The sequence below is a fragment of the Marmota flaviventris genome, chromosome 17, assembly GCF_047511675.1.
Source record: "Marmota flaviventris isolate mMarFla1 chromosome 17, mMarFla1.hap1, whole genome shotgun sequence".
NCBI lineage: Eukaryota > Metazoa > Chordata > Mammalia > Rodentia > Sciuridae > Marmota > Marmota flaviventris.
In genome coordinates this window covers 37,032,349-37,052,196 of record NC_092514.1, presented here as the reverse complement: position 1 = coordinate 37,052,196, position 19,848 = coordinate 37,032,349, and the positions used below count along the sequence as shown (strand labels likewise).

Here is a 19,848-nt window from a genome sequence, read left to right as displayed (position 1 = left end):
GCAGCTATAATTCTGCTAATTGAGAGGGTAAGGCAGGAAGACTGCAAGTTCAAGGCCAGCCTATCTGACCTAACTTAGTGAAACCCTATCTCAAAACAAGAGGTTGGGGATGTAGCTTAGTGGTAAAGCACCCTTGGGTTTAATCCCTAATACTGGGGGATAAAAAGTGAAATATGCTTCTTGGGAAAAAATTTCAAATAATTAAAAGTATGTGTATAAATAAATAAAGCAAGAAGTAGAAGTCCTGCCTCATCAGCACCTCCAGCAGCCTGGAGTCGTGTATACTCTTGCCAGTCACATGTAAGTCTCCACATTTATGTTTGTGATTATGTACTTACACATCTCCCCTTAGAAATGTAGGCACATAAACTAAACGTGACTCACTAAAATCAGTCTCTCTTCTTTCAAATCATCACCCTTGACGCTGTTTTCTACTAGCAAATAGTTTTACAATGTACACAGTTGTTCATGCCACAAATGTGGCATTCTTCTCCCACATGTTTCTGGAAATAAGTATAAGTGAAAACGTCAGCTTTAGACATTCATAGGATAATATGCAAAGTATTGAAAAGTCATCAAAATTTGATTACTTTTATCACAAAAGTGAATCTAAATCATAGAGGAATTTATTAGTTTTAAGAAAGGGGCTGGGGACGTAGCTCAGTGCTAGAGCACTTGCCTAGCACGTATGAGGCCCTGGGTTTCATCCCTACCACCATTAAATAAATAAATAAACCATTTCCCTAATAGGGAGGAAAATATTCCCATTTATTTCTTTATTTTGGATGATTTAAATGTAGTTCCTATGGAGTTACTCTACTTTGGTTCATCAATTGTTGAGAATTATCACTTTCTAATAAAAAAACAAATTATCAGGTAAGTGGTCTAATGACGGAACTCAGTAGAAAAAAAATGGATAAGTGAGTGCACTTAAAAGCTTTGTAGAGGGCTGGGGTTGTGGCTCACTGGTGGAGCACTTGCCTAGCAGGCATGGGGTGCTGGATTCGATCCTCAGCACCATATAAAAATAGATAAATAAGGTATTGTGTCCATCTACAGCTAAAAGAAAAAAAATGAAACAAAAACAAAACCAAAAACCTTTAAAGCCTGGGTCAGGAGGATCACAAGTTCAAGGCCAGCCTCAGCAACTTAGCGAGACCTTGTCTCAAAAGGTTGGGGTATGGCTCAGTGGTTAAGTGCCCCTGGGTTCAATCCTTCGTACCATTAAAAAAAAATGCTTCAGAACACCTTATTTTCTCCTATGCAGGAATAAATCTGTAGGATATAGCCTATATCTGACCCACCACAAATATACACATTTACCAAGATGAATACATCTTGAACTCCTACATAATACTATGTAAAGTCTTTAACCTTTAATTAGATCAAGGTACTAATCAATACAAGAAGAGGTACGTTGAACAAATAAGGTAAAAACATCTTCATATACATTTGTAAAGAGGTATGCATCTATGCTTTTAAAAACTATAAAATGAGGATCCTTGAGTTAAAAATATAATTCATCAGCTAAAATCTCTAAATATTAACATAAACATTTGAAATATAGATACAGCAATTTTAAACACACCTGATTATCCAATTGCAAAATGATCTCAAGTGATGGGATATTTTAAAGTCTTATCACTAAAATAAAAATATATACTCCCTCCCCACCGCCAAATCAACCTTTCTGGGCATGGTAGCATGTGCCTACAATACCAGCTAGTTTGGAAGCTGAAGCACAATTGCTTGAGCCTATGAATTCTGGGCTAGCCTGGCCAACATAGCAAGACTCCTTATCAAACAATTGGGCTGGGGATGTAGCTCAGTGGTAGACCACTTGCCTAGCATACCTAAGGTCTTGGGTTCCATCCCCGGCACTGCAAAAACAAAACAAACTTTAACATTAAATAGAAATAGCTATTATGTAGAAACCTTATGGTAGAACCCCAGCTTGGCCAAAATAGATATATAAAATGTAAGAAAAATTTACAAAGCAAATGATTTGAGTTGGCAAAATATAGAAGATAGCACCCATGTGGGGGTCCTAAAAATAATTTAAGAAAACTATAATTTAGAATGTTGATTTTACTTTGTCAATATTCAATGATTCAATGGTAAAATATGCTGAAGGAGTATACTAGATAAAAACACCAGGAAGTTCTTATGTTTTTGGAAAATGAGGCATAATTTTCTTCCTAGGAAGTTAATTGTTGAGTATTACATATATAATTTTATGTTCTGTATTGTGTAAACTTATTTTAAAAAGATTACCATTTAGGTGCTTCATATTTACAACTTGACAGAACACTGACACTTGTAAAGGGATGGATTACAGGTAACAGGAAAGGGAAAGATGATAGATTAGTTTTGTATTGAACCATCTTGAGAAATATCTTAGTGAACTCTACTTCCAATAAACAGCTCAGTCACATACAAAACAACATCAACAAAGCAAAACTAGATTATACAAAAATGCAGAAAAAAACTATGATCATATATACAATTTATAATCCAACTTTTTCACTTTAAATATTTGCACAATAAAAAAATACAAATAGTCTGTTTTAAATGTACATTAAGAGAAATAAACTCTTCCATGAAAATCAACATAATACAAAAATGCATCTAAAGGACCACATAATCTGTACAAGACATTAATGGAGAATATTAAGGGAATTCAGCTGCCAAAGTATTCACAGTCTCTTTTGGAATGTCAAGATGAATTCCTTCAAAATAGTGCAGAAACCTGTCAAAATTACAAAGAAAAATATAAGTTAACATTTTCATCTCTTGAGAATATTTATTAATCCTGAAATAGCTCTCTAAAATGTTATTTTTTATAGAGCCTTTACCTTCTTTTACTTTTTCCTTGTTCTTTTAGCTTCTCAATCCTACAGATGTTGCGGAGAACTGGCAGGTATTCAATTACACTAGCTTGTCTATTACCCAGGTTCAGAAGAGATCGACTAGAAAACACACTTTTAATGACTGATATCCTCTTCCAAGCACTGCTGGAAATTAAAAGTAATACATAATTTTTTAATGCCCAATAAAAATAACAATTGCAAACTTAACCAGTTTTTCTGCCTCTGATCTATACTGGATGATACTTCTAGATTAATTTCTTGTCATTAATTACTCTCATACATACTAAAAAATATATACATATATATTTTTTTCAATTTTTACTTTTTTTTTTGGTACCAGGGATTGAACTCAGGGGCACTTAACCCCACTGAGCCACATCTGCAGCCCTTTTTTAATATTTTATTTAGAGACAGGGTCTCACTGAGTTGCTTAGGCCCTTGCTAAATTGCTGAGGCTGGCTTTAACTGGCAATCCTCTTGCCTCAGCCTCCACAGCCACTGGGATTACAGGTATGTGCCACCACACCCAGCTCTTACTAAAAATCTTAATGGCTATCTGCTATCTGGCAAACTTGTTTCCCTGTCACTTAGGGGTTTTTCAAATCTAGCCCACCCTAATCTTCCTTAGAAATCACTCTGGTCTTCTTAATTTTCATTAGAAGCTACTTTATTATTTTTTAAAAAATATTTAATTTTTAGTTGTAGTTGGACACAATACCTTTATTTTATTTATTATTTTTATGTGATGCTGAGGATCGAACCCAAGGCCTTACACGGCTAGGCGAGCACTCCACCACTGAGCCACAACCCCAGCCCAGAAGCTACATTATTAATATGACTTAACATGATCAATAGTCCAGCATTTTAAAATTAGTAAGAATAAATAAACGAGTTATTTCCCCTTTGTCATTTATCTGAAAAATAAAAAGCAAAAGAAGACTTACTCTAAATCAGTTGCTGACTGACTAAAGCATACATTATTGTGCTTTTGTGAAACACTAAAAGTAAGATCCTTGGTTGGATCTCTTCCTAATTTCTTGCAAGAATTCAAGGAGGATTCCAATGCTTTTGAAATAGTAGAAGAACATTTAGTAAAGGTAAGAGCTTCTGCAGTTGCCTTTAGTTCTCTAGAGCTTTGAGAAGTCCATCCATCATTACTCTCAAGACTAAACTCATCACAAAGTCCACTTTTAACCATTCCATCTGTCCAACGAAAGTCATTTTTCCCGAGTTCCTTCTGTTCCTTTATATCAGTTAAAAGGGCATCCAAGAAGGACATGTTATCCATAAACTCAGTGAGAGAATTTAAACAATGAGAGACAAGGACAGAACTTTTTTTCCCCGCTGGTGTTTTAGGAGGATGAGGAATAGATTCAATGCTAGACTCTAAACTATTGTTCAGGTTCTTTGTCCCTGAACTGCTGTCTCTGGTCTTGTTTTCTTCTAAATTTGAGGAAGATGCAGGTGATAGGTTAATAAATTCAGAAAAGTCCAAGTCATTGTCAAATAAATCACTATCATCTAGTGTCACGATCTTTTTCTTATGTTTCTTTTTCTGTGACTTATTCAATGGCCGCTCTCCTTCAGTACATTTCCTAGCAAGACACTTCATGCTCCTTGCTGCACTGGCATCCACATTTATTGATAAGCCACAAATGGTTTTTGATTCTGGAATGATATCAACTGGTAATGGTAGAATAAACTCAAGATTGCTATATAAAAAATCTACATCCTGCATGTGGAATTCTGTAAGAAGCTGGATGAGTTTATGCCATTCTTCCTTTGTAGTGATTTTGTGCTGAAAAGCAATTTTGAATACAGAAATGTTATAACAGTACACAGTTTGAATGTTTTTCTACAGATATAAATATAGTGTTTTCTATCTTTAAATACTTAGTCACTTACCTCTTAAAATTTTATTAGACTCCACTTAATACATGAAAATAGAACTGAGTCTAAAAACTAAATTTAGACTGCTAATTTGGAGAAATTAAATGTTCTAATATTTAGTAATATACACCAATTCAATAATTAAAAGTCTTTTAACAGCTACTCTGAAATTGTTGTTTTACAGATGACAAGGAATATAAATGTAACATTCCAAATACACATTAAAATACCTTTAAAAATGAAAATAAGTCTTCAGATGGGGAAAAAATGTTCTTGAGTCCAAACAAGGTCTCAACACAGCCAGTGTCACATTTGGGAAGGTCCACATGATTGCTTTTGGTATTTCTAGTGTTATTTTTGGAAGCAGGGCCATCTTCAGAGCAAGCTAGTTGTTTATTTCTGCTACTTCCTCCTACAATAAAAGAAAAAGCTATACATATTTAAAACAAATTTTATCAAACAATTAGATGCTTTGACACTCTTTGGACCCATATTCCACTTTGTTTTCTATATATGCATTTAATTTTTCAAGAGAATACCTACATCGAATAAGGTGATGATGGCTTTCAATACAACTCAAAAGAAAAAGTGCAAAGACTGAATGGGTAAAAAAAATCAGGTAAAAATTACCTATTAAATTCATAAAAGACATGCAATAGGTTTGGTGGTGCACCCCTGTAATCCTTGGGCAGGCTGAAGCAGGAGGACCACGAGTTCAAGGACAACCTGGGCAACTCTCTGGGACCCTGATTCAAAATGTGAAAAAGGCTGGGGATGTAATTCAGTGGTAGATCACCCTTGGGTTCAATCCCCAGTATTAATCAATTAATAAATAAAATGTAAACTGCTGAAGTTGTAGCTTAGTGGCAGAGGACCTACTTAGCATGAAAAAAGCCCTGGGTTCAAAACCTAGGACTACAAGGGGGAAAAAGATGTGCAATTTCTCTAGTGATCACAGAAATGCAAATTTAAAGTTAAATACTGTCCATGTTTCACCTTTTAAACTGGTAAGATTAAAAAGATTGAAAATTGCTGGGCACAGTGGCACAATGTCTGTAATCCCAGCAACTCATGAGGCTGAGGTTAGAGGACTACTAGTTCAAAAGCCAGCCTCAGCAATTTAATGAGTACCTGTATCAAAATCAAAAAATAAAAAGGACTGGGGATGTGACTTAGTTATTAAGCACCCCTAGGTTAAATCTGCAGTACCAAAAAAAGAGTGGGGGGAGAATGAAAAAGACTGGTAATCTAGTTCTATCAATATACACAGCTGGGCGTGGTGGCAGACACCTATAATCCCAGGGGATTGGGAGGTTGAGGCAGGAAGATAGCAAGTTCCAAGACAGCCTTAGCAACAGCGAGGCACTAAGCAACTCAGTGAGATCCTGTCTCTAAATAAAATACAAATAGGCTGGGGATGTGGCTCAGGGGTCGAGTGCCCCTGAGTTCAATCCCTGGTAATAACCACCCCCACAAAAAGAAGGTGGTGCATGCTTGTAATTCCAGCAGCTCGGGAGGCTGAGACACGAGGATCACAAGTTCCAAGCTAGCCTCAGCAAAAGTGAGGCACTGAGCAACTCAGTGAGACCCTGTCTCTAAATAAAATACAAAATAGGGCTGGGGATGTGGCTCAGTGGTCAAGTGCCCCTGAATTCAATCCCTGGCACCAATAAATAAATAAACCAAAAAGCAAATAAACAAATAAATTTATAAATAAATAAATAAGCAAGCAAGCAAGCAATGGATAAATAAATAAATAAATAAGTTCTCTTTAAAAAAAAATTCCGTGATTAGAACTGGGGATATAGCTTAGCAGCAGAGTGCTTGCCTAGCATGTGTGAGGCCTGTGTTTAATTCTCAATATGTCCTCCTCGCAAAATAAAATTCCAAAAATTTACTTAAAAGAAATTAACTAGGACTGGGGATTTGGCTTAGTGGTAGAACGCTTGCCTAGCATGTGTGAGGCACTGGGTTCAATTCTCAGCACCACATATAAACAGATGAATAAAATTAAGGTCCATCAACATCTAAAAAAAAAAAAAAACTAGGAGGCTGGAGGTGTAGCTCAGTGGTACAGCACTTGCCAAACACATATAGGGCCCTAGTTCAGTGCCCAGCACAGTAATAACAAAACAAAAACATAACAATACATATAAAATCATATATATATATGATGTACAAACTTTGTAGCAATATTATATATGATTAGATATAAAGGTCTAATGGGTGCTACCTTTAATAAGTAGAGGAAGGGGCTGAGGCTATATAGCTCAGTGGCACAGTGCTTACCTGATCCTTAGCACCACATGGAAATAAATACATAAAATAAAGGTATTATGTCCATCTACAACTAAAAAAAAAAAAGTGGTAGTAGAGAAATAATTTTATTTATATATATTTGAATTGCCAACGATGGCCTTAATCTTGAGATCCTCCTGTCGTGGCTTCTTGAGTAACTAAGAATATAGGTACACACTACCACCTTGGGCAGTCTCTGTGTTTCTTTAAAAGCAGGAATGAAAAATGTAAGATCTTCAAAGAAACTGTGTTATACTTAGATTCTGCTTTCTAAAGTTCTTCTTCTTCTTCTTTTTTTTTTTTTTTAGTTTCAGGTGGACACAATGTTTATTTTATTTTTATTTGTTGCTGAGGATTGAAGCTAGTACCTCAAACATGCTAGGCAAGCACTCTACCACTGAGCCCCAACCCTGGCCAGTGCTTTCTGAAGTTCTTAAGGGGGTGGTATAGTGCTTGCCCAGTGCTTGATACCTAGTACTGCCAAAAAAAAAAAAAAAGTTCTTGGGTATGGCAATTTACATCAAGTAGCATGGCAATTGTTATTATTAACTCATTTAAAAATATATATATATATATTTTTAAATTTTTAATATTTATTTTTTAGTTTTCGGCGGGTACAACATCTTTGTTTGTATGTGGTGCTGAGGATCGAACCCGGGCCGCACGCATGCCAGGCGAGTGCGCTACTACCGCTTGAGCCACATCCCCAGCCCCTAAAAATATTTTTTTTAGTTGTAAGTGGACACAATACCTTTATTTTATTTATTTATATGTGGTGCCGAGGACTGAACCCAGTGCCTCACAGGTGCTAGGCAAACACTCTACAGCTGAGCTACAACCCCAGCCCCAACTCATTTGTTTTTAATACCAGGATGTTTCCCATTTTCTATTTATTATATTTACCTTTTGAGAAATAGTTAAAGCTATCAGCTTACATTGAATTAAACATCGAGGTATGTCTACTTTGAAAAAAAACAATATGTAAAAATTCTGAGCTTATTAGAGGCAAAAAATTATAGGGCATTAATATTATAGAACTTCATCTTGGTTCTACTTAAATATGTATTTCCCAGATCAGAATCTGAACCTACATAACAGTGTCTATGGAGCATGGAAAGCACAAACTAGCAACTTCTTCAGGGAAGAAACATGGCTTACTCATGATAACACAGCACCTGGCACAGAGAAAGTATTCAATAAGTGTCTGTGCTTTGAGTTAAGTCACAATGAAGACTGAAAAGCAATAAGAAACAAAAGCACTTCTGAAATAAAGTTCTTGGGAAACAGAATTACAGATTACTAAATAAGCTAAAAGGAAGCTTATTTACAATATTTACAATAGTCACATAAAAAGAATGAGATGTATCTATATACACTGATGTACAGACATCACCAATATGCCTTTTTAAAAAATTTTATTTATATGCAGTGTTGAGAATTGAACTTAGTGCTTCACACATGCTAGGCAAGTGCTCTACCACTAGGCCACAACCCTAGCCACCAATATGACTTTAATAAGTGAAAAAAGGAAGTTGCTAAGTAATAATTATAATTCTATTTATTTTATACCAAACATGTTTATAAACATATAAATAACAGTTTAGAAAATTAAACAATCAAATGTTTGAGGAGGTAGGAAATGGGGGGGGGGTTGTTTTTTGCTTTGCAGTGTTGGAGATGGAATCTAAGTCCTTGCATATGTTAGGCAAGTGCTTTACCACTGAGCTACAACCAGTTACTTTTAAAATCTTACAACAACTACACAATCAAAAGCAATTTACAGATTATCTAGCTTAAACTTCTAATTTTCCAGATGAAGAAACAAGTTCAAAGAGGTAGATTGAATTTTGGAGGTTACACAGAAAGGAGAGAAAAGGCAGGAGAAGATCTGTTTCTAGGATCAGTTTAATAATCTTAATCACTTACTTGTAAAGTTCACAAAACTTCTTATGAGCAAAGCTGAGATATGTATATGTATTTTGAAGATTAGCATGATAACTAGATGGTCAAAAATTTTAGTCTTTTAAATATTTTGATATATATTTTAAAATTAGGTTCTGCCAGGTGTGGTGGTGCATGCCTAATAATCTCAGCAATTTGGAGACTGAGGCAGAAGGATCACAAGTTTGAGGTCAGCCTTGGCAATTCAGTAAGACCTTGCCTCAAAATAAAAGTAAAAATAGGGCTGGGAGTGTAGCTCAGTAGTAGAGTGCCCCTGGGTTAAATCTCTAGTACAACCACATAATACATAATACAGACAGACAGACAGACAGACAGTCTCATAATGGAAATTTCTCTTATATAACATATGGACTTACGACAATGAGATAATGGCCTTTCTTCTAAAAATCCACCTCCGCTTCTAATCCAAAATTGTAGGTAAAGGATACTTTTTCTGATATCACAACCATTTGCAGTTAACAAGGTTACAAAGTCTTTTACATCAGTTCTGAAATTTTCAGTTAAACATATCATTTGTAGGTAGGTGGCAACATTTAGCTTAAAAACAGGGACAGAGTGGGAGAGAAAGAGAAACATGGTTAGTTGCAATTAATAGAAAGAAATACAGCAATAATAAATCTAAACATTATCTAAAAGAAATTTTGCTATAGTTCACAATATTTTAAAGAACGAAATTGCTCTAAAACATATAAAGCAATATACCAGATGAAAGGCATATATACATATACTATTTCTATTTATTGTATATAATCCAGGATAGCCAGGAAACTTTTATAGAAGGTTCTCCAATCTGAACACATTTTACAAATCTTGAAAAACCCTTAGGATTGTGTAATGGTATAGCTCAAGAGAATATTTCATAGCCATCAAAATTATGAATACTATAACAACACTGAAAAACACATGATTTTTTAAAACTGCAATTAGGAAACTATCAACAAGTGCATAAAAGCATATATGTATTAGGTGTGTGGTGTGTACCTAAAATCCTAGCTTATTCTGGAGGCTGAGGCAGGAGGATCACAAATTCAAGGCCACCTTGGGGAACTTAGCAAGACCCTGATTCAAAATAAAAAAAAATAAAGAGGGCTAAGGATTTAGCTCAGTGGTACTTCATCCCTTGGTTCAATCCATGGAACTTCAAAAAAGGAAAAATAAAAAATATATATGTACGTAAATAAGAAATAAAAGGGGAAAAATCTAAAACATTTTATTTGTTATGAGTTAACAGACAAAAAGAATTCTTTCATTTTATTTAGTATTCCAGTAGTATGTATGGTTTATAAAATATATGTGTGTGCATATATGGACATATATATATGTACAATTCTCTTTACATTGTTTCCTATGGAAAAAAATTTTTTACCTTGAAAACTAAAAGAAATAAATTGTACTTAAATTTCATAGATTTCATAAACCATTATTGCATTTTCACTATACTAAATAAGGCAAGTAAAAAAAATATCCCTTTGAAATGTTTGCCTTTATTCTACAAATATACATTTACTCTTGCATACTTCTGGGATTTATGTTTACCATAAATTGGGAATTCTATATCTAATATCGGAGTAGTGAATACCAGGAAAACCTGGCCTGTGTAAATAACTATAAACTTATAATTAACTGCAAATAAATTAACCACCTGAAAGTACAAGACAGTGAACAAAAGTAGAGAAAACTGAAGAGGGATTCATTAAATGGCCCTGGGTGAATCCCCTCTACCCCTTTAATTATTTTTGAGGGAATGCTGCAGCAGGGTGGATAAAATTCAGAGAGCAACTCCCAGCTACTGACTTAAAGAACCGGAGGACAAAGTCTGGAATGATATCAGTGTTTGAAAGAGAGGAAAGGATCCAGAGGTAAAGAAACAGAAATTCTAGGCAACAGGACTCAAATCTGGCCTCTCTAAAAACAGCCCAACTGAAACTACAGGGACCAAGCACAAATTTGTGCTGCAATAAACTGCAGGCAAATAGTTGTTCAGAGGAACTATCAGGATCCGGGTATCCATAATATCATTCACAAAGTCCAGGAGGAAAATCTAAACAGACACATGAAAATTAGAAAAATAACCAATACTTTAGAGACATGGTAATCAAGAGCAACTGAACACAAGATAATACAGATACTGGAATAGGTAGATAAGGATTTTTTTTTTTAAAGATAGTAAAATTGCCAATAATGGTGGCACACACCTGTAATCCCAGCTACTCATGAGGCTTGAGGAGGAATTTCAAGTTCCAGGCCAGCCCCAGCAATTTAGTGAGACCCTGTCTCAAAGTGAAAAACTTAAAGGCTGGAATGTAGCTCCGTGGTATAGCACCCTGGATCCACTCAATCCCTAGGACCCTCCCCCTTTCCCCCCAAAGAATAAAGTCTACAGGAGCATTAGAAACATGAAATACCAAAGAATAAGTTTAAAGAAAGGTTTGTTATGCCTCTAAAAACCACCAATACTGTTTAAAAAAAATCAAAGATAAATAAATGGTGAACTCTACCATGTTCATTAACTGAAAAATTCAATATTGAGATGCCAATTTTCTCTCAAATTGATTTATGAATGTAACATAATTCCCATCAAAATGCTGGAAGTCTTTTTTTGGTATCAGGGATTAAACCCAGAGGTGCTTAACCACTGAGCTATATCCTCATCCCCTTTTTTTTGGGTGGGGGGTACTGGGGATTGAACTCAGGGGCACTCAACCACTGAGCCACATCCCCAGCACTGTTTTGGACTAAAAAAAAAAGTTTTTTTTTTGTTTTGTTTTTGTAGTAGTAGATGGACAGAATTGCCTTTATTTTATTTTTATGTGGCACTAAGGCTCAAACCCAGTGCCTCACATATGCTAGACAAGTGCTCTGCCATTGAGCCACAGGCCCAACCCCCTATTTTGTATTTTATTTAGAGACAGGGTCTCACTGAGTTGCTTAGTGCCTCGTTTATCCTGAGGCTGGCTTGGAACTTGCTATCTTCCTGCCTCAGCCTCCTGAGCTGCTGGGATTATAGGCATGTGCCACCAGACCCAGCTCTGGCAGTCTTTTTTAAAGTAAAAAACAAGTTAGAGGTAAGTTTAGTGGTCACATGTGTGCTTGACATGCTTGAGGCCCTGGGTTCAAGCCTCAATACTTAAAAAAGAAAGAGCAAGGAACTTAGAAAAACCAAAACAACTTGAAGAATGACCAGACTCGGGAACAAACTATCAGATATCAACATTAACTATAAAGTCATCAAAATTAAGAAATATGGTAAAGACAGGTGTGGTAGCAAACACCTATAATCCTAGTACTAAGGGAAGAGGCTGAAGTGAGAGGATCTCTTGAGTCCAGGAGCCTGAGATCAGACTGAGTGAAACTCTGTCTTAAAGAAAGCAAAAGTATGTTGGCAATAATGACAAATACATCGGTGCAACCAAATAAATAATCCTGAAAGAGATTGACATGTGTGTACAGAACTAAAATTATTTTTTAATATACCAAAGCAATTAAATGGGGGAAAGTAGATTATATTCAGTAAATAAGGGTAGGAACCAGTGGAAATCCATGAGAAAAGAGAAATTTTGACTACTATTCTATGCCAATCACAGAATTTAATTTGAAATTGATGATAGACCGAAATGAGAAAACTAAAAATATTAAAAATATTTAAATATTAAAAAGATACAAGAAATGTAAGGAATTATATTCATAATAGTATTGTATGCTATTAAAATCAGATAAAATCAACTGATCAAGAGAATATGGCAATCCCAAATATAAATGCATAAAATAGTAGAGCTTTAAAATCTATGAAGCATCCCAGTGACTTGGGAGACTGAGACAGGAAGATCACAAGTTCGAGGGCAGCCTCAGCAACTTAGTGAGACCCTGTCTCAAAATAAAAAAATGAAAAGGGCTGGTAATGTAGCTCAGTGGTAAAGTGCCCATGGGTTAGATGCCCATCACCCCTGCCCCCCCCCCAAAAAATTTATGAAGCAAAACCTGATAGAATTAAAAATAAAAATAGATAAATCCAGGGCTGGGGTTGTGGCTCAGTGGTAGAGCGCTTGCCTAGCACGTGTGAGGCACTGGGTTCGAACCTCAGCACCACATATAAATAAATAAATAAAAGTCCATCAATAACTAAAAAAATTAATATATATTTATATATAAATCTATAATCAAAGATCAAGTTTTAATGTTTTTCCCTCATCAAATAATTGAATAATAAGTAGTAGAAAGGCTAATGACCATCCTAACAGGTGTGAGATGATATCATATTGTGGTTTAATCTGCATTTCCCTAATGACTAGTGATAATCAACATCTTTTCATATACCTGTTGGCCATATGTATTTTTTTTTATTTTTTGGAGAAATGTTTATTCAAGTCACTGGCTCATTTTAAAAACCTAGTTGTTTATTTTGGTATTGAGTTGTAGGAATTCCTTATGGTTTGGCTCTTAAGCCCTTATTAGATAGTTGATAAATTTATTTCCACTCTATACTTTACTGTTCACTCTGTTGATTTTTTTCTCCATATTGCAGGAGCTATTTGATATAGCTCAGGTGCTCCGGCCATTGTGGTGCCATCTTCAATGAGGCCTTCACAAGAGCTGAGCAGAAGCTGGCACTATTCCATTGGACCTCCATATTTGGAGCTAAATTAAACCTCCTTTCTTTATAAAATTACACAACTTCAGATATTTCCTTATAGTAACAGAAATTGATACACCAAGGACTCAATTTAACAAAATATGTGCAAAGTATGTACAATTAAAATTATAAAACCTTGCTTATAGAAATTAACACCTCCCTTCATGAATCAGAAGACTCAATATTGTTTAATGTCAGTTTTACAAAAATTGATCTGTAAATATAATGCAATACCTAGAATAAACTATAAAGTTGACAAGCTGTTTCTAAAATTAATAGAGAGAAATGAATAAGACATACAATAGCTAGAACAATTCCATAAAAAACAAATTTGGGGGCTGGGGTGGTGGCTCAGTGGTAGAGCACTTGCCTAGCATGTTGAGACACTGGGTTTGATCCTCAGCATCACATAAAAATAAATAAAATAAAGTCATGTCCATCTACAATTAAAAATTTAAAAAAAAATGACTTCATTAGAAGTAACCCATATGTCTATCAACAGGTGAAATGATAAACACACTGAGGTACATCCATATGACAGAACACTGCTAATTTAAAAGAAGAAGAAGAAAAAAAAAAGAACAGACACATTACATGACTAAATATTAAAAAAAAGTTTTATGAGACCCTATCTCAAAATAAAATATAAAAATGGCTGAGGATGTGGCTCAGTGGTTAAGTGCCCCTGGATTCCATCCCTGGTTTAAAAAAAAAAAGAAAAAGATTTCACTTACATTAAATTCTATAATAAGCATAACTACAGTGACAGAAAAACAGACTGTAGTTGACAGGGCTTAGGAGTAGGGGAAGGGTCTAAACACAATGGAATCTTTGAGGTGATGTTCATTTTGTTCCTTTTTTAATTTTATTTTTTTTATTATTTTTTTTAATGCAAAGCCCACATTTAAGATTCTACCAAAGCCTCAATTTAAGGAGAGCATGGATTACTAAAAACATCCATGTCTACGTTGCCTAATGCTTTCAAATTTCAATCCTATTGGTAACTACATACTTGTTTCTTCCTAAGATTATATATTCAACCACCCCCCTGTTGAAAATATTTCTTTTCTTTTTTTTTAGAGAGAGAGAGAGAGAGAGAGAGAGAGAGAGAGAATTTTTTTTTTTTAGTATTTATTTTTCAGTTTTTGGTGGACACAACATCTTTATTTTTATGTGGTGCTGAGGATCGAACCCAGTGCCCTGTGCATGCCAGGCAAGCTCGTTACCGCTTGAGCCACATCCGCAGCCCTGTTGAAAATATTTCTAATCCTATCACTCACTTTATACTTTGTCTGATCTCCTAACTTATATATTGATATCTATTTTCCTACATATTTTCCCAAGTACATTCTTGTGACTGACTCTTCAATGTGTTCTGACATTTACATTCACTCTCTAACAGAAATCCTATTTCAAAAGGACTTTTGTTTCTTTTTTTAAAGTCATGGTCTCACTGTGTTGTCCAAATTGGCCCAGAATTCACATGGACCTCCCAAATAGCTAGAATTACTTGATGTATGCTACCACATCGCACTTAAAATATGTTCAAATCTTGATGCACATGTCCAATAGCTACATTTTGTCAAACTCATTGAACCATACACTTAGACCGAATAAATTTTACTATTATGTAAATTATTTTTCAATAAAGTAATTAACAAAAACCACATGAACACAAACACAGATGAATAACATCATTGTGGCTAAAGTTAAAAAAAGACTGATAACTGCAATTCTCATGCACAGACCTATTTGGCAGATTCTTTTTTTTTTTTTTTTTTTGGCAGCACTGGAATTAAAAACAGGGTATTCAACCATTATGCAATATCCCCAAGCCCTATTTAATTTTTATTTTGAGGGCTGAGGATGTGGCTCAAGCGGTAGCACGCTTGCCTGGCATGCGTGCGGCCCGGGTTCGATCCTCAGCACCACATACAAACAAAGACGTTGTGTCTGCTGAAAACTAAAAAATAAATATTAAAATTCTCAAAAAAAAAATATTAAAAAAAAAATAAAAAAATAATAATAATTTTTGTTTTGAGACAGGATCTTGCTAAGTTGCCCAGGCTGGCCTTGCCATCCTCTGCCTCAGCCTCCTGAGTTGCTAGCATTAGAGATACATACCATTGCACCTGGTTTATCTGGCAGACTCTTAAAAAACAATTAAACAAATACCTACTGCATATGACTCAACAATTCCAAAAACAGAACAGCATGGATGAATCCAAAAAACCTGGTGTTGAATGAAAGAAGCTAGATACGAAAGGGTGCTTAATGTTTGTTTCCTATTATTTGAAATTTCAAAACTAATCTCAATTAATAGATATTAACATGAAGAAGTTTTATGGGGTGAGAGAATTATTCTGTATCCAAATTGTAGTAATGGTTTCATGAATCTATATAGGTATTAAAGATCATAGAACATAACACCCAAAGAAGTCAATTTCAATGTATGTCATTTTAAAATTAAAGAATTGTTTTTTCCAAAGGTTAAAAGAAAAAATAAACAAAGTGCAATGTTCATCAGTGAAGAAAACCAGAAAAGGAATAATGGTTACTTCTAGTTGGGAAGGTCATGCTGACCAGAAGGCCATTAGGAAGTTTAGAAGGTGATGGAAGTGTTCTATATTTTGATCTCAGTGATGATTTTTGGGGGCTTTTACATATGTTAACATTCATTGAACAGTACATCTAAGAAAGTTCAAATTTCAACTATATTTATGTTTTCCCTTAATTAGGTACTATTATTGGGGGGGGGGGGTAACCCAAATGAACATTTGAATACAGAAAAAATTTAATTATTTTTTAGAAATCTTTTTTTAAGGAAAAAAAAAAGCCAGAAGTTCCCTAAAACTAACAAAAGTTGTAATATATCCCTTAGCAAACACATTTTTAAATTATGATATCTAAATTTAATAAGAAATCACTTTCACATAATTATGGTGTATAATCTATGATCATCAAAATTCAAAACTTACCAGAGAAGGAGTACTGAAATTGATTTCTTCAAAGCAGCCATCAAACAGTAAACTAAATGTTGGATCTACAGGGAAAAAAAAAAAAATTAAACATTAACACCATTAAGTAACTTTTCCCAGTTATACTTGTCTATCAAAATATTAAACATTTCATTAATAATGAAAGTACAGTAGTCTACCCTTAGCCATGGTTTTGCTTTCTGCAGTTTCAGTTACTTACAGTCAATGATGATCCAAAGATATTAAGTAGAAAACTGTAAAACTAAACAATTCATAAATTTTAAATTTTCATGACATGATGAGTAATGTGATGAAATCTCAAGCTATCCTGCTTGAGATGAATCATCACTTCATTAGGTATATTCATGCTGTATATGCTTCCCTTCTGTCAGTCATTTAGTTCTTGGTTATCAAATTGATTTCTGTGGCTATCACAGCGCTTGCATTCAAATAACTCTTATTTTACTTAATAATGGTCCCAAAGTCCAAAGAGTAATTTTTTACAGTATATTGTTGTAATTATTCTAATTGATTCTTTGTTGTTAATCTGTTACTGTGCTTACTTATAAATTTAACTTATTATATAGGGCTCGGTGCTACTTGATATTTCAGGTATCCACTGGGAGTTTTGGAAGTATCCTCAGCAGGTAAGGGGAGTCTACTAAACAATAATACCATGCACATCACTGATCCTTATGGAACTAACTTTCCATCTTGACCTAAAGTAATTATGATCTTTTAATTAAACTACCACCTTATGATGAACAGGATTTTTATAAATATTTTTAGAACACAATCACTGTTAAATGGGCCATCAATTTGTAGGTAAAATCTAAAACATACACATTTTCATAGAAGTCTATGGCAGAGCTAGTCTCCTGAATAATGCAATGAAAAATATTAGACAAAAATGAAAATATAATATTTGTAATTTTTTTTAAAAGAAAGGAAATTGTACGAGTTTTGAAAACTATGCAATGCTAATTCCCGAGAAAGGAGATTCTGTTAGGTTGATGATAGCTTACTTTAGCTAAAATGTGCAATAATCCATATTGGAAGTGTCATAAGGGGCTTAAATTCAATGTTAAGTAACTGTAGAAAGGACTAGAAAATGAGGTCTGATGATCTAATTACAGATACAATGAAGAAGAAAGAAAATGATCTGATATGTTTTCTTACTGTAACACTAGCTAATCCATAAATCTATCTGTGTTCCAGGCTGTGATCAGCTTACTAAATATCTAATACTCAACATGGTTATCCAATGTAGTACCTATTTTTAAAAAGTCATCGCTATTTGTGAAATAATACAATAGTTTTTAATTACTGAAGGTTGCAAATCAATTTTTTTTTTCCTTCAAATTTGAAGAATCCTTAAGATATCCACTTGCCTCAGTCTACAGAGCAGCTGGGACTATAGGTACACCTCACTGTGTGGACCAGTCAACTAATTTTTAAAGGAACAAAATTAGAGGCTTTCCTAAACATTTTAACCAAAAGTAATTTTTTGTACTAAAATCATTGTTACATACCACTTGTAGTAAGGATTACAGGTCGTTTCGTTGTTGCCATGAATGTTTTGATTGCATTCAAAAAACCAGCATCTTCATCAAAAATGACATCAACCTACAAACCATTTATTAGAATATTAACAAGTAACAAAATACTTACTAGATCTCAATTATGTATACACAGTAAAAATACTATACGCCTGTGAGAGACAAAATTTATTAATTTTTTAAAAAGTATTGTCAGCCCATGATGAAAGCTTATATCTTATAAATTTTTTTTTGATTATCAAATATTAAACATTAAAACCAAAAAAAATGCAGTCACCTGTAAGTGGATAGATGAAGGTCAGAATAATTTCTATGATCATTAAATAATTAGTAACATTGAATTGCATTAATTATCTTCCTAAAAAAATTCAAGAGATAACAGTTTCATTTGCTTTAATCAAATAGATTGGCTGGGGATGGAGCTCAGTGATAGAGCACTTAACTAGCCTGTGTAAGACGCTGAGTTCAATCCCCAGCACCATGGGAGGAATGAGAGAGAGAGAGAGAGAGAGAGAGAGAGAGAGAGAGAGAGAGAGAGAGTGTGTGTGTGTGTGTGTGTGTGTGTATCTTTTTAAAGAAATTTTTACCAAGATGTCATGAATGTTGTACCTCTGTAAGCCTACCTCCTCAAAAAGAATAAGAGATGTTGCATTTTTCCTGTTGGGTTCTTCAGCTCCAAATTCTTTGACGTTTGAATTAGGTACACTTGCAGATTTAGTCTGAGTAATTTGCTTCTGTTCCAAAGAATTTTTAATTCCTGAATAAATAAAATATTGCTATTTTAGGCAAAAATCAACATTTTTGGCTTACACATACTAGGCAAGTGTTTTACCATTAAGCTACATCCTCAGTCCTTTTCATTATTATTTTTTTAAATTTTGAGATGGTCATATTAAGTTACATAGATTGCCCTTGAACTTGAGGTGGTTCCTGAAACAGCTCCTCAAGTAAATAGCCAGTAAAATAAAGTTGTGGCTCCAGGGTAGAGCACTTGCCTTGCATGTGTGAGGCCCTGGCTTTGAGTCTCAGCACCATATATAAATAAAATAAAGGTCCATTATAACTAAAATAAATATACATTTAAAAAAACTGAAACAGAACTTCTATATGTAGAACCTTCAGTATAATTCAGCTTTCAATAACAGCAATAGGAACTCATGAAATATCTGCAGATTTTCATGTATCCAGACCATTATTATTAAAAAATGCCAAGTTTGGGCTAGGGTTGTGGCTCAGTGGTACAGCACTTGCCTAGCATGTGTAAGGCACTGGGTTTGATTCTCTGCACCGTATATAAATAAAGTCCATTGACAACTAAAAAAATAAAAATAAAAATAAAAAGCCAAGTTTATTTGTCAATTTAATGATTTACCTTTATTACTTTCCAGAAGTTCTCCTATTTCTTCATTATTTTTGGACTTGGAAGATACTTTAAAGTAATTTGCCAAAGTTTTAGGGGGAATTCCTCGCTTCTGCCCATTACTTTTTGGTGATGATGGAGGAAGTTTCCTTGGTGAAGTAACAACTTTCTTAGGAGAGTTTAATTTTTCTGCACAAAACAAACTGTGTTTAAGGATAAACATTCTAAAACTATACAGGTAGCAAGATTGTATATTTCTCCTTATCAGGTAAAAATCAAAGATACAGAAATTTTCTTTCAT

General features: G+C 34.3%; 1 protein-coding gene across 1 annotated transcript in view; it reads right to left on the bottom strand.

Annotated features, from left to right (window-relative positions):
* Positions 1 to 1,351: 1,351 nt before the first annotated feature.
* The window catches only part of Atad5 (ATPase family AAA domain containing 5), a 57,822-nt gene continuing 39,325 nt past the window's right edge, over positions 1,352 to 19,848 (bottom strand). The window contains exons 15-23 of the mRNA XM_027924180.2: positions 19,560 to 19,736; positions 18,811 to 18,944; positions 18,161 to 18,254; positions 16,629 to 16,693; positions 9,377 to 9,557; positions 4,991 to 5,172; positions 3,815 to 4,668; positions 2,856 to 3,014; positions 1,352 to 2,749 (exon numbers count right to left, since the gene is read on the bottom strand). Of these exons, the coding sequence (XP_027779981.2) occupies positions 2,671 to 2,749; positions 2,856 to 3,014; positions 3,815 to 4,668; positions 4,991 to 5,172; positions 9,377 to 9,557; positions 16,629 to 16,693; positions 18,161 to 18,254; positions 18,811 to 18,944; positions 19,560 to 19,736 (1,925 nt within the window). The 3' untranslated portion in view covers positions 1,352 to 2,670. The remainder of the gene's footprint in view (positions 2,750 to 2,855; positions 3,015 to 3,814; positions 4,669 to 4,990; positions 5,173 to 9,376; positions 9,558 to 16,628; positions 16,694 to 18,160; positions 18,255 to 18,810; positions 18,945 to 19,559; positions 19,737 to 19,848) is intronic.